At 48.3% G+C, this 13,693-nt stretch overlaps 4 protein-coding genes across 4 annotated transcripts; 1 reads left to right on the top strand and 3 right to left on the bottom strand.

The window, feature by feature from the left end:
* Window positions 1-361: 361 nt before the first annotated feature.
* On the bottom strand, window positions 362-1,807 carry LOC120704777 (E3 ubiquitin-protein ligase Os06g0535400-like). The gene has a single exon (XM_039989310.1). The coding sequence runs from the start codon at window positions 1,502-1,504 to the stop codon at window positions 599-601; it is 906 nt and encodes a 301-aa protein (XP_039845244.1). The 5' UTR covers window positions 1,505-1,807; the 3' UTR covers window positions 362-598.
* A 5,356-nt stretch (window positions 1,808-7,163) lies between these two features.
* Window positions 7,164-8,820, bottom strand: LOC120704776 (zinc finger BED domain-containing protein RICESLEEPER 2-like). Its single transcript, XM_039989309.1, has 3 exons — window positions 7,736-8,820; window positions 7,596-7,660; window positions 7,164-7,512 (listed from the first exon to the last, which is right to left on the bottom strand). Coding segments are annotated over exons 1-3 (1,050 nt in total). The 5' UTR covers window positions 8,720-8,820; the 3' UTR covers window positions 7,164-7,511.
* LOC120702113 (zinc finger BED domain-containing protein DAYSLEEPER-like) lies at window positions 8,770-10,412 on the bottom strand. The gene is made up of 3 exons (XM_039985875.1): window positions 10,260-10,412; window positions 8,837-9,851; window positions 8,770-8,778 (listed from the first exon to the last, which is right to left on the bottom strand). The coding sequence occupies exons 2-3, from the start codon at window positions 9,848-9,850 to the stop codon at window positions 8,770-8,772; spliced, it is 1,023 nt and encodes a 340-aa protein (XP_039841809.1). The 5' UTR covers window position 9,851; window positions 10,260-10,412.
* Window positions 10,413-12,581: 2,169 nt separating this feature from the next.
* On the top strand, window positions 12,582-12,956 carry LOC120702111 (cellulose-complementing protein-like). The gene has a single exon (XM_039985874.1). The coding sequence runs from the start codon at window positions 12,582-12,584 to the stop codon at window positions 12,954-12,956; it is 375 nt and encodes a 124-aa protein (XP_039841808.1).
* The last annotated feature ends 737 nt before the right edge of the window (window positions 12,957-13,693 follow it).

The raw sequence follows: 13,693 nt of genomic DNA, 5'->3' as shown, positions 1-13,693 counted from the left end.
AAATGCTTAGTCGTTAGTACTTTGTTTATGACTACAACAGGCCAACATCTATTGGCCATGTGGCATGTGGGCATTTTTTTTAATCCATCAACCAACTACCTCGGTGAAAATTGTTGGTCTTTAATGTAGCAATGGAGTTACTTACTATTACGCTCACGAAGCAAAATAATAGTTATTTTATTGACGCATGGAAAATGCAAAGTCGTTGCTTTATTTTGTGCCTCCGTCAAGCAAGCATAAAATTAGTGGAGCAGTTGCCAATGGCATGTTGACAATTTTTTTAATCCATGGACCACTACCAGGAAACCAATCATCTTTCCTCATCTTTTCAGAACACAATGTTCAATAATTGCACCTTTCATGAAGCGATCAAGCGAACAAGGCTTTCCTTCTTTTTTTTCCTTTCTCCAAATCCAAAGTGCACAAACACGAGTGTATTTACACATCACTGCACTGCTAACAATTCGTCAATTCCAATCGATGCCTGACAGCGATTTCGATAATAACTATACACAGGTCCAGCAGATTTTCCAACAAATCACCACGAATTTGTCAGATGAGACGCACCAATCAATCACGGGGAACGGAAGCTAGAGCGCTAGACGGGGCTAATGTCGTCGTCGAGCGGGGCGCCGCCGTCCTGCGGCGGCGGCACGGCCGTGGCCCGGCAGACCGGGCAGGTCGGGTGCGCCTTGAGCCACTTGCCGATGCACTTGTCGTGGAAGCCGTGGCCGCAGCGCGGCAGCTCCCGGAGCGCCTGGTCCTCCCGCATGCCGGCGAGGCAGACGCAGCACTTGTCGCCGGCGCCGGCGCTGCCCGTGCTGCTGTCGTCCTCGTCGTCGCTGAGGCGCAGGAGCGACTTGGCGGCGGCGGGCCCGGAGTCCGGCGAGAGCCAGACGACCATGACGATGATGTTGGCGAGGCAGAGCGCGTAGGCGACGACGTCCGCCTGGCTGCGCTCGAAGACGACGATGACCAGCGGCACGAACACCATGAAGACCACGGCGAAGCACCAGCTGGCCAGCGCCGACGCGCGCACGCCGCCGGGCGCGCCCAACAGCGGGGTCAGGACGGGCGGGGCCTCCGCGTCCGCGCCCGCGCCCCCCTGCTGCTGCTGCTGGTGCCGGTTCAACGGCGACAGGTCGTCGCGCCCCCCCGCGGCGGCGCGCCCCTCGATGGCGTGGCGGTACCAGCGCGCGAAGCAGTAGAAGAGGAAGACCTGGATGGAGAAGCCGCCGGCGAAGGCCGCGGCGACGTCGCCGTAGTAGTCGTAGGCGAGGCGCGTGGCGAGGAGCAGCGTGAGGAAGGTGAAGGGCAGATCCAGCCACGGGAGGTCCATCGCCGCCGCGCCGCCGCCGGCGAGGCCGCGCTCATCCGAGGCCGCGGGGGAGCCCTCGCCGCTCAGCTCAGCGCGAGGAAGAGGAATCCATGGGCAAAAACAGAGCACGATTCCGTGGAGGCTCCGTCTCCGCACTAAATTTCGCCTTTTTCTTGCGGCGGACATGTCAAGAAAAGCTAATCAATTCGGTGGAAAAGATTAGCGCTGATGTGAACGCCGAATGGTGTGCGTCCACATAGGCAGAGTGATTAGCGCACGCCGGTGACCCAATCGCGCAGTCGCCGCGAAGAGTAAGCGAGCTCGCCGCGTAGCTAAATCCGAGAAAAAAAAATTGACCATGGCTGTTGAGCTCCGGCAATTCAACCAACGTATAAAACTAACCAGCAGCGTGATGGCAATTCCACCGTGTAATAAAAACAGCAATTTGACACGGCGACAGGAACGATTCACCGTGGCGACCGATGGGGGATTGCAAGCGGCAGGGGAGCTCTCTTTGCAGGAGACGGGAGGGTAAACCACAAGGAGCAATCTCTAAATCACGAAGGGGCGTACCGCCCGGCCCATTCCCTGGCCAGGGAGCGTGGCCACCTCGGCCGCGTTTCCCGGCCGTCGGATCGGCTGGGCGGACGGTCTAGATTTTGCATTTTCCAGCTATTTTGTAGAAAAGTTCTCAAACTTTACATAAATTAACTTGCGGTCCGGCTTCCTCTCTCAAGAAGTTTTACGAAAAAATTCTCAATTTTTCTCAAAATCAACCTGCAGTTCAACAATTGCGTTTCCCAGCCGTTTTACAAAAAAGTCCTCGGACTTAAAGAAACTAACCCGTGGTCCGGCCTCCTTTCTCAGAAAATCTTACGAAAAAGCCCTCAATCTTTCTCGAAAACAACCGGCAGCCCAACAGTCAGGTTCAAGGAAACTTGCAAAGGAAACCTTAAGTTTTCATAAAATCAAACCACCATACTGATCTCTCTCACAATTTCTTATAGAAAAAACCCTCAAATTTTAATTAAATCAAACCATAGCTCGTTCCATCCGTTGCTTCAACACGAGCAACATTAAACATACAATTTAAGTACCAAAATGCGTTGGAATCAAAACTGCTCAATATAGAATTTGATCAAGAATTCAAAAAATCCAACTTCATTATATAGCGAATTTTAAAATCCAAAATGCTATCGCAATTCGTTTGCACAAACGTGTACATGCGAACCGTTGTACCTATAGTTTGGACAACATAACATCTTGAACACAAAAAATAATCAACACGAAAGTTGCATCTAATTTCAAAATCTTAAACTTTAGTACATAGCACAATTTTGTAAATTCAAATAGCTTTCGTAATTCCTTCAACAAAAATATCATATTTTGCTCAAAAAATATAATATCGTACCACATCTCTTCTACGACTTCTCATGCTACCTCCACAATAACATGTCATATTTTCATATATCCACTACTTCCTAAAAAAATAATATGTCTATTAATCGCAACATGTTTTCGCAAATACATTAAGTATCAGACAAATTGTGCTATGCCCTCCCTAATAAATTATCCTACCCGTTCTTTCACCACAAAAAAATGTCACATCTTCATTTTGATACCCAAAATAATATACTACTTAAAACAACATCTCCATAGTATAATGCCCAAAATATATACTAGGTGCCCAAAATATATACCAGGTGCAGTAACGAGCTGCAGACCATGACAACTATACGAAAATAACAAAGCGACGGATTTATCTTAACTGCATTCAACCATACAATTAATATATATATATATAGACAAGTTACTCACTGGTAACCCAACCTGGCGCGGCAGCGGCAACGGGGGTATATGAGTCCCCACACCAAACAATCTGAAGCCTACAAGGGAATGAAAAATATAAAAAAAAAACTAGATATGTGCCCTTGCGTTGCTACGAGTAAGATAATCATAAGAACTCAAGACATTAGTTTCTTTCTCATACCCAAAAGCTGGAGGAAAGGAATTTATAAATTTGATCAGCTGCCACCGTGATAATTTTGTCATCTTACAAGTAATGATTGCATATCGTCCAACAAGACAATATTAATGTCCAATTTTCCTTGATGTATATAATTATAAACTACATACCAGTTGTAACCTATCAATCGAATTTATAAAGCAACATACATTGTAGCTGAGGTATGTTCGGCACAAAATTTTTTGGTTAAATAAACCTATATCGGTAGAGATTTGCTGAACATAACAAAAATAATTTTATGTGATCTGAACAAAGCTGGCATCGGATAGTTTATTCGCCACTATTATTATTCTTGAGTACCTGAATTCGGACCTTGTAATAGTAGACAGAATCAATTTGACAAGGCAATAAAATAACACTCTGTTCGCTGCAACCAGCCAACAGTATTTTTCTTTCACACCAAATCAGCACCAGCCACTAGCCAACCAGCAGTATTTTTCTCTCATAATAAATCAGCACCAGCCACCAGCCACCAGCTACAGCACAGAAAAAAGAGTGTAAGTGATCAAACATGAGTACCGCGACATGAGCCTTTATCGGGACTTTTTCAGAGTCTTAGCTTACAGCAATCCATGCGTACCCATCTCAGTTCAGCTTCAGCCATTTATCTGCAGCAACTTTCCACAATATTAGCATTGCATCACAGGGGAATGTTGTGTGATCACAAGCAGTCTCATGGTGAAGGCTCCAGCAGCCCATCCAGTGCACTGACGACAATGGCATCTCGGCGGGCGTTGCCGCTGGGGCGTATGGCGAGGCGCGCTTCCACACGTTTGGCGTCGCGCTCCAGCTCGCCGCCGCCGCCGAGGCCTCGCGGCTCGTGCTCTTCCAGATCCTGCTCGGTGCCCAGCTCTACTACATCGTGCTACTCCCTCGTGTTCCTGACCGTGGCGTGGTACGCCGTCGATAGCCCTGGCAATGGGCTGAAACCCACACTATGTCTAACTCCACCCAAAAATAATATATTGATATACCCAATTTAATCCAATTCAGTATGTTAATTTCTCAACTCTAACCAACCCGTCTCATTATAAACGAGTAACTCGTAAAAACACATGGATTCTATTATATATTGAATTTAATGGTTCTTCTCTTATTATGGGACCCACATGTACGTCTAGTCACATTGTTTTGCATAGAGTAGCTGTCAGTCATGCTGAGTCATTTTCAACAAATTTCAGTCAATTTAAATATACTTTTATAGTGTGAACGCGAGATTTTATTTTCAGGATCCGGCTCTTGATGTGTGGCCCACATATAATTCTAGCCACTCAGCTTTGCACAGAGTAGCTGTCAGTCATGCTGAGTCATTTCCAACAAATTAAAATCAATTTGGATAAAATTTTATAGTGTGAACACGAGGTTTTATTTCCAGGTCCGGCTCTTGACGTGGGGCCCACACGTAGTTCTAGCCACTCAGCTTTGCACAGAGTAGCTGTCAGTCATGCTGAGTCATTTCCAACAAATTTCAGTCAATTTAGATAAAATTTTATAGTGTGAACGCGAGGTTTTATTTTCAGGGTCCGGCTCTTCACGTGGGGCCCACATGTGGTTCTAGCCACTCAGCTTTGCACAGAGTAGCTGTCAGTTATACTTAGTCATCTCTAATAAATTTCAGTCACTTTTGATAAAATTTTATATTGTGAACGTGATGTTTTATTTTCAGGTTCCGTCTCTTGACGCGGAGCCTATATATTATTCTAACTACCAACTTTGCACAAAGTAGCTGCTAATTATACTAAGTCCTGGGCCGGGGGCCGTCAAGCGACGCGGCCGAGAGGGCGCTTCAATTGCGGGGCACCGGCGTGTCTCCCAGCCGCGACCAGTCGCCGGCCAGTCGTTCTCGGCGGAGGGGAGGGCGCGCCCCTTTTTCTTCTCCGTCCGGACGCACGGTGGCTCCACTCGGCACTCGGAGCAAGCGTGGGGCCGGAATCCAGGAGTAGTGGCCCGAGCAAGCGACCCGGACCGATCGTCCGTCGCTGGCCGCTGCCATTTGTTTTGTACTAGGAAGGAGACCGCGCTCAGATCGCGTACAAGTGTTTCCTTCAAATGCTATCACATGAAATCTACTGAGGCCCCGTTTAGTTTTCAAAAAAATTTCTACACTATCTGTCACATCGAATTTTTGTACACATACATGAAGTATTAAATGTAATTGAAAGAAATAACTAATTACATAGTCTAACTAATTAGTATGAGACGAATTTTTCAAGTCTAATTAGTTTATAATTGAATATTAATTATTAAATAACAACGAAAATAATACAGTATTAAAACCCAAAAAAAATTGCAAACTAAACGGGGCTGCACGTATACGCTTGTCAGGGATGCTGAGAACCATGTACCATGTCCTTTGCGTTTGGACCGGACCTTTGATGCACAGGACAGCATCGTTATCGTGTAAGATACGCATAGTCGAAGGAATTCCGGTTTTCAACTATGATAAATGATACACATGTACAAAAAGCGATCTCATGATAGCTCATCTCGTGCATTTAGATTTTGTACCTTTTTCGTGATCGACGCATTACATTTGCTTCCTATTCATTCTATTAAGTATTGTCTCGTATCAAAAAAAAAGATTTTTTCTTTAAGAGTAAATGCCACATGGAAAATTGGATCGGATCTTCAAATACATGAGATCAAATCTCACAGTATTATTCCCCGTCTCAGTTTGTTTCATAGGTATATATACATCTTTTTTCCTCGATAAAGCTTTTTTTTTAGGGGTTCCTCGATAAAGCTCATATACACAAGCAAAATGTTATGGGCTAGATTCAATTGTCCAACGAACCAGGCCAGAATGAAAACACCAAATGTTCTGAGCCTGGGCAGTCCATTGTACCCAATAAGTACATACAGATCACCTGACTTTTTTGCAATAGGCCCATAAAAGTTTTGATCTTTTGTATTAAACTCTACATGGGCCAAACCTGTGGGCTGCACTCAGAACCAATTCTTGTGAATGCGTATGGAAGTTTTTTTTTCCTTCAAAAGCAGCTGGTCGCCTTCTTATTTCATTAGTATATTGCTTATTATAAAAAGGTTATGTTACAAACCTTTATAAAAGGTTCTAAAGGTGGTTTATCCGTACCTATTTTCTAAAGCAAATAAAATTTCCATGTAAATTTTTTGTTTTATTCATTTTGTGTCATTGACACGTGGACCTTAGTCCATCCCACAAGAGTCGAACAATTGCACACCGTTCACGATTTGGTTAAGCAAATCTCTATAAATTAACTTATGATAACTATACATATCCGATATTTATATTAACTTTGTTTGTAGCACGTACATGCATATTTCGACGCCTTTGACCGCGTGGTGGCATCCTGCAATGGCCACCTCGTCGTCGACCGGACGTATCGGGGAGCTGTGTGGGTGCAACCCCGCACGCGCGCGAGGTCGACGTGCTCCTTCTCGGCTACGATAGCCCTGGGCCTTAGGGTGAACACCATGGTCGATGATGGTTTGTCTACCGACACCCTTGCAGCAGCCTGCTAGAAGACCGACCCGAAAGGCAGGCTTTGTCGAGCCTCCAAGGCGGTGCAGCCGTGTAGGGAGTGTGTGTGTGTTTGTGTGTAGGGCTGGAAACGAGCCGAGACGAGCCAGGCTCGGCTCGGCTCGGTGTGGCTCGGTGGGTTAGCGAGCCGAGCCAAGCTCGGCTCGGTCATTTTGCGAGCTGGGAAAGTCGGCTCGGCTCGGCTCGTTAAAGGCTCGCGAGCCGGCTCGAGCCAGCTCGCGAGCCGACGCACTGCTGTGCTAATTCATGCAGATTAGTCTTTGCATATAGTATATACTTACACAGGCAAGACCGCAAGATAAAAAACAACTAATGAGCTAAACATTTATCTACTCATGACTCATCTACAGACTACAGCCAAGTCCCAAGTCCAGCTCCAAGCCTCCAAGCATTCCATAAAACTACAAAAGCAGCCAGCCAGCCAGCCAGGCGCCCAGCCGCCCAGGCCCAGGCACCATCCAGCATCCACATCCAGCAGACCAGCAAGCCACCCAAGTCCAGCTCCAAGCCTCCAAGCATTCCACAAAACTACAAAAGCAGGCAGCCAGGCGCCCAGCCGCCCAGGCACCATCCACATCCAGCAAGCAACGGCGAAGTCCAGCTGACCAGCTCCATCTCCATGTCCTGATGTCTCCACTCTCCAGCCTAGAAAACATGCAATAGAGAATAGACATAAAAATTAGTATTTCGTAACACTATTGTAATAACAGATGAAAATCACATCTTACTAGTTACTCTCTACAAAGCTTTTTGGAAATGAAATATTCTCGATGTCATCCTCCTCATCTTCTTCCTGAAAATAGAAAGAGTAATTAAAGTCAAACAAAAAAAGAAACCAACTAGAACAAATAGTTAAAGAATAACATACCACATATCTACGGGTTCCATCATGTGCACCTCGAATCCAGCTAGATGCGCATATCAATGCCTCCACCGTAGAAGGGCGTAGAGAACTACGATAGTCATCTAGAGTTCTACCCCCAGTGCTAAAAGTAGACTCTGAAGACACAGAGGTTGCCGGAACAGTTAAGAACTTCTTTGCCATTTTCGACACCACCGGAAATCTATGTGAATTAACCTTCCACCAGTTCAGCAAATCAAACTCTTTGTCTTCTAAACTCACATTTAGCTCATCCAAATAGATGAGCAGCTCACTCTTTGATGGGTTCGCTTCAGTAGATGATAAATATGACTGAAATTCACATGAAGCAGAAGGCAAACCGCACGATCTATCAATCGTCAAGGATGAGGATGCATTGGACTTGCTTTGAGCAGCTTTTTTCTCTCTATGCTGCAACTCACACTCTTCATACAACTTTTCTAACTCAGCTCGAACTTCCTGTATCTCAAATCCACTTTGGTCTACATCAAAAATCCTACCAAAGCACCACTCAATATATCTCATCTTATACCTCGGATCTAGGATAGTAGCAACCACCATAACATTATTCTTTTCTTCCCAGTACTTGTTGAATTTTTCCATCATTGCAGTACCCATTTTCTTCAAATTTAAATTATTGGAAAACATTGCTGCCCTCAATGCAATCTTGACATCCACAATGTGAGGATAGAATAGATTTGTAGTGGGATATGAAGAAGCTGACAATGCAGTGGTTACCTTAGCTAAAGATGCAAGAATTGGTTCAATTGCAACAAACAAATCCCATTCCTCAGTCGTAGGTTCCCACTTATAGTTTAAATCTGCATCAGCATATGCTTGAATAGCTTCCTTGTAAGCTATAGCAGTACGCAACATCTTGTATGTTGAACTCCACCTCGTTGACACATCAAGCCTCATCCCTTCTCCAATTTGCAATGCAAGAGATCTACATATCTCTACAAACTTATGCATGCGAGATGGAGACTTCTTAAGGTACTTCACAGTGCACCTTAAGTTCTCTATCAAGGAAGCTAATGCGGTAGTTCCATCATTGACAACTAAATTAATAATGTGTGCACAACATCGGACATGGAAGTATTTTGCATTGAAGGCATAACCCTGTCTAGCTGCAAACCTAGCCCTCAAACCACGGATAGCACCATCATTGTTTGCAGCATTATCTAGAGTCAAGGATATAATCTTATCCTCTATTTTCCATGCAGCAACACAATCATATGTAGCTTGTCCTATCACAGGTCCTTTGTGTGGAGGATCTAACTCAAAAAAATTCAGCACACGATATTGCATTTTCCAATCACTATCTATGTAGTGTGCAACCAAACACATATACGATAATGTTTGATTAGATGTCCACAAATCAGTGGTTAAGGAAATGAAATCCACACCTTTAATGATCTTTGCTAGTGCTTCTTTTTCAGACTCAAACACTTTCAAGCATTCAGCTTTTATGGTCTTCCTACCAATAAACTGGTATAGAGGATTCAAATAAGTCATGACAATGTTAAACCATGTGTGCTCAACCATCCTAAATGGGTACTCATGAACTATAATCATCTTGGCAATTAATTTCTTAACTTGATCATGATTATAATCTTTTGGAGACGTGATAGTAGGGAGACTAGAACCAGATTCACCTGCCTTTGAAGGAGCAAAGCTCAAAAGTTTTTGATCTAGCTTCTCTGCTATATGTTTCTTGTACATGTCACAATTCTTCATGTGCCTTGATAATGTCGACGTTGTTGACCCTTGTATGTAAGCATACATCTTCTTACAGTATTTGCACTTTGCCTTTGATAACACTTTTCCCTTCTCATTCGGATCTGGCATAGTCACCTTATCAAAGACATCCCAAACTTTGGATTTGTTCCTGCTGCCCCCTTCCCCTTGCACCTTAACCTTCTTCTTCACCCCCCTGCGCCTTTTCTTGCCTCCTTTTCCACTTCCACCATCAGATTCAGCAGCACCTTTCCCACCTAGCACTATCAAGTCATCCTCAGACATCTCATCATTCTTGTCAAATGAATTACTCTCTGAATCAGTCCCCTCACTTTCATTACTCTTCCCTTGCACAGCAGATTCCATGCTGCAGGTAGATTGAATGGCATAAGATTGTTTGACATGCTGAAATAAGTAGCCACTCCACCCCTATCTCTTTTTGTACCAGGTAGATTGCTTGGGCATAAGAATGAATGTTTGTGAGAAATACAGATTAGATTCTCTTGAGATAGGCAAAATACCAAGCATGAAAAAAACAGCTATAAATCAGTCAAGCAATGACCAAGCTGTTGCTAGAAATACAGCAACACAACATATGGAATAAATACCGAATATAATCTTAATGCAAACTAATCCACATGGAGTTATATGCAGAGAAACTTCTGCAAGCATCAAGAATCACAAAAGGTACTAGAAAAACCGATTTCTGCTTCTGCAATGGAGAACGAGCAACCGATCGATCTGCAATGGATGAAGCGGGAGTTGGGAGGCGTACCGGAGTGGCCGTCGAGGATGAAGCCGTTCAGGCGCAGCTTGGGGTCGAGGCGTCGAGCTCGAGCCGTCGAGGATGAAGCGGGAGTTGGGCGGTGGTCGGCGCCTCGGGCCTCGGCGGCTTCAGGTCGAGGAAGTCCGGCCGGCGGCGGCGGCGCTGCGCGGTCTGGATCTGGGATCGTCGCCCGCGGCCGCGCGGAGGCCCTCAGCGGCGAGGAGGAAGTCGCGGAGGCCGCCGGTGCCCGCGAGGTTGGATGCGACGCCGGCGTAGTACTTGATGGCGGCGGCCGGCGGGGGACGCCGGCGTCGGGCACCTCCGCGCCTGGGGGACGGCCGGGAGCCCGGGACGGGGGAACCGGGGAGCGGAGTAGCGGCTGCGTGGCTGTCTGGTCCCTGGTCCGCGGATGGGGTGGAGAGGGGGGAGTTAGGGTTCCGTCGAGGATGAAGCGGGAGTTGGGCGGCGGTCGGCGCCTCGGGCCTCGACGGCTTCAGGTCGAGGAAGTCCGGCCGGCGGCGGCGGCGCTGCGCGGTCTGGATCTGGGATCGTCGCCCGCGGCCGCGCGGAGGCCCTCAGCGGCGAGGAGGAAGTCGCGGAGGCCGCCGGTGCCCGCGAGGTTGGATGCGACGCCGGCGTAGTACTTGATGGCGGCGGCCGGCGGGGGACGCCGGCGTCGGGCACTTCCGCGCCTGGGGGACGGCCGGGAGCCCGGGACGGGGGAACCGGGGAGCGGAGTAGCGGCTGCGTGCCTGCGTGGCTGTCTGTTCCCGGTCCGCGGATGGGGTGGAGAGGGGGGAGTTAGGGTTCGGCTATTGGGCTTTGGTGGGCTACTGGGCTGGCTTGGGCTGGTTTTTGCTCAGCTCGCGAGCCGGCTCGCGAGCCAGAGCGATCCGGCTCGGCTCGGCTCGACGTTTTAGCGAGCCGCGAAAACAGGCTCGGCTCGGCTCGTTCTTAGCTCGCGAGCCGCTCCGAGCCCGAGCCGAGCTTCGAGCCGCGAGCTTTTTTTCCAGCCCTATTTGTGTGTGTGTGTGTTACAGAGATCTGTACGAAGACGTCATATTCTCCTGCCAACGCAGCACCATGAATGGGAAGTGGTGCATCCAAGGTGTGGCTAGGCTGTCGGAGCTAATGCTAGAATTATTAGCCGCGACATCGGCAAGGATAGGCTGCACGTATCAGCTGTCGGGAACAGAAAAAGCAGCACTGGTGGTAAGCAGTCGCTTGCCATGTATGGATACGAGATGGACCAAGTGGCATTCTTGGGCTCACTTGGGGAAAGAGATTATGCCATGCAACACAACTAGCAACAAGTGAAAAGTAAAATGTATACACTCTTGCATAGATAATTTATCAGAGCTTGGGTTGTGTTTGCTCCCTCTGATAGTCTGATTGCGATGTGCGAGAATACAAAATTGATCAATCTCTATCTCTGTCTCTTCTATATCTCGATTGTTTCTAAAGAAGCAATGATTACTCGATTTGTCAATCCAAATTCTAATTGGAACCCTGACAAATTAATCAGAATCATAATCAGAACTGAACAAATTAATCTAAATCCAATCAAAACTCGGACAATCAGTATCGCGTGGTCACGGCACAGTTAGTACACGGAGTGAAAAAGCAAAAAAAAATTATGGTCTTGATCATGTAGGTCTAGAAAAATTTATATTAACCATAACAATGTAAGTAACCTTTAAACCCAAGCCAAAGTTGTCTGGTTTAGACAGTTAGGTGACTCTCGGTATCTGGTTTTGCAGTTGAAAATTGAAAATTGAACCTTTTGTTACAGTAGACTTTTACCTTTAAGAAACATGGAATTCCTTATTCATTATTAAAAAGAGAGAGAGCGAGAGGATATTATAAAATCATGTGTGACCACGAGTGGATAAATAGGTTATGTTTTCTACGTGCCATGAGTCCATTTTTCTCCCTCTTGCTATTTTCCCCACGGCAAAGTATTTGCCGTGTGTTGCTCACGGCGAACAATACACGGCAAACAAATGTAGGCAAAGGGCACCTTTGCTGAGTGTTTTTCTTCGCGCACTCGGCAAACATTTTTCGAAAACAAAAAAACAAAAAAAATCCGTCGGCCCCACCAATCTGCCGCCGCATGCTGACACCAGCTCGCCGCCGGAGCGGCCACTGTGCTGCCGCCGGGGGCCACGCCCGGTCGCGCGTGCGAGCTCCGCTGCCAGGGTTGCCGCCGCTGCGCCGGCACGGGGCGTCCCGCCGCTGCCGCACACGTCCCCGCGCGGCCGGCCGGCCGCCCACATCTCGTCGCCGTGCGCCGCCGGGAGCCCCGCCGTGCGCTGCCCTGAAGCCGTCGCCATGGATCCTGCCGAGGCCGCGCCCGTCGTGGATCCCGTCACCATGGACCCCGCCATCGTGGATCCCGCCGCCGTGAACCCCGCCGCCGTAGATCCCGCCGTCGCTGCTGTAGATCCCGTCGCCGTAGACCCCGCCGCCGTCGTAGATCCCAGTGTCGTGCTGCCGCCGCCGCCTCCGGGCCCCACGCCATCGTCGCTGGCCGCTGCCACGACCGCCCCTGCCTCGTGCGCAGCCACGGCCGCCGCTGGCACCACGCGCTGCGCCGGTGCCACAGCGTTGAGGGAGGAGGGGAGGAGGGAAAGGCCAGTCGGGGAGGGAGGAGAAGGGCGGTGGGGAGACGACAGGAGGGGAAGAGCAGCAGTGGGAGGAAAATGAGAAGTAGAGGAAGGGATAAGAATGAAAAAAAAGAGTGCAGAGAGACTCCTTTGCCGCGTGTCTCCAGCGTGGCACACGGCAAAATATTTGTCATGTGCCGTATGTTGTGCACACGGGAAACAGACTCTTTGTGTCCGAAATAGTGCACACGGCAAACATCAGGTTTCCGTAGTGCGCTATTGTTTGCTCGGCTGCTTATTGGGCCCCTAGGCTCGTGAGCAGCTCGCAAGGAGATCGAGCTGGCTCATTATAAGTAACGAGCAAAAATCTTAGCCCGGCTTGTTAATAATTTCCAACAAGTCGAGCCGAATTAGTCACAAGCCGAGCGAGCTTAGAGAGCTTTTCATCCTAATGCTGAATCTACACTCGACAGTAAGTTTTACAACTCACGGTCGATCTGTCTTCCTGAAGAGTATCTCTCCCCCATCCCGCTTCCCTCTCCATCCCATTCCACTACCGCACTCTCTTCCCTCCCCCATTCCTCTTCCCTTTTCCCTTCCTTTCCCCAAGCCAGATCCATGGTGGCGGCGGCCCGGGGCAGAGCAGCCACAAAGAGGCACCTGGGTGGCGGTGGACCCGCAGAGGGGCCGAGCGGCAGTGGGGAGGCGCGGTGGGTGACGCGGCGCGATGGTAGGGAGCCGCGGCGGCGGGCCATCGGCGGCGCGGCACGACAGCGGGGAAGCACGGCCTACCGGCGGTGGGAAGACGTGGTGGGGAGGAAGAAGACATTTTTTCCT

This window comes from Panicum virgatum, chromosome 4K (assembly GCF_016808335.1).
Source record: "Panicum virgatum strain AP13 chromosome 4K, P.virgatum_v5, whole genome shotgun sequence".
NCBI lineage: Eukaryota > Viridiplantae > Streptophyta > Magnoliopsida > Poales > Poaceae > Panicum > Panicum virgatum.
This window is presented reverse-complemented; position numbering and strand designations above follow the sequence as displayed.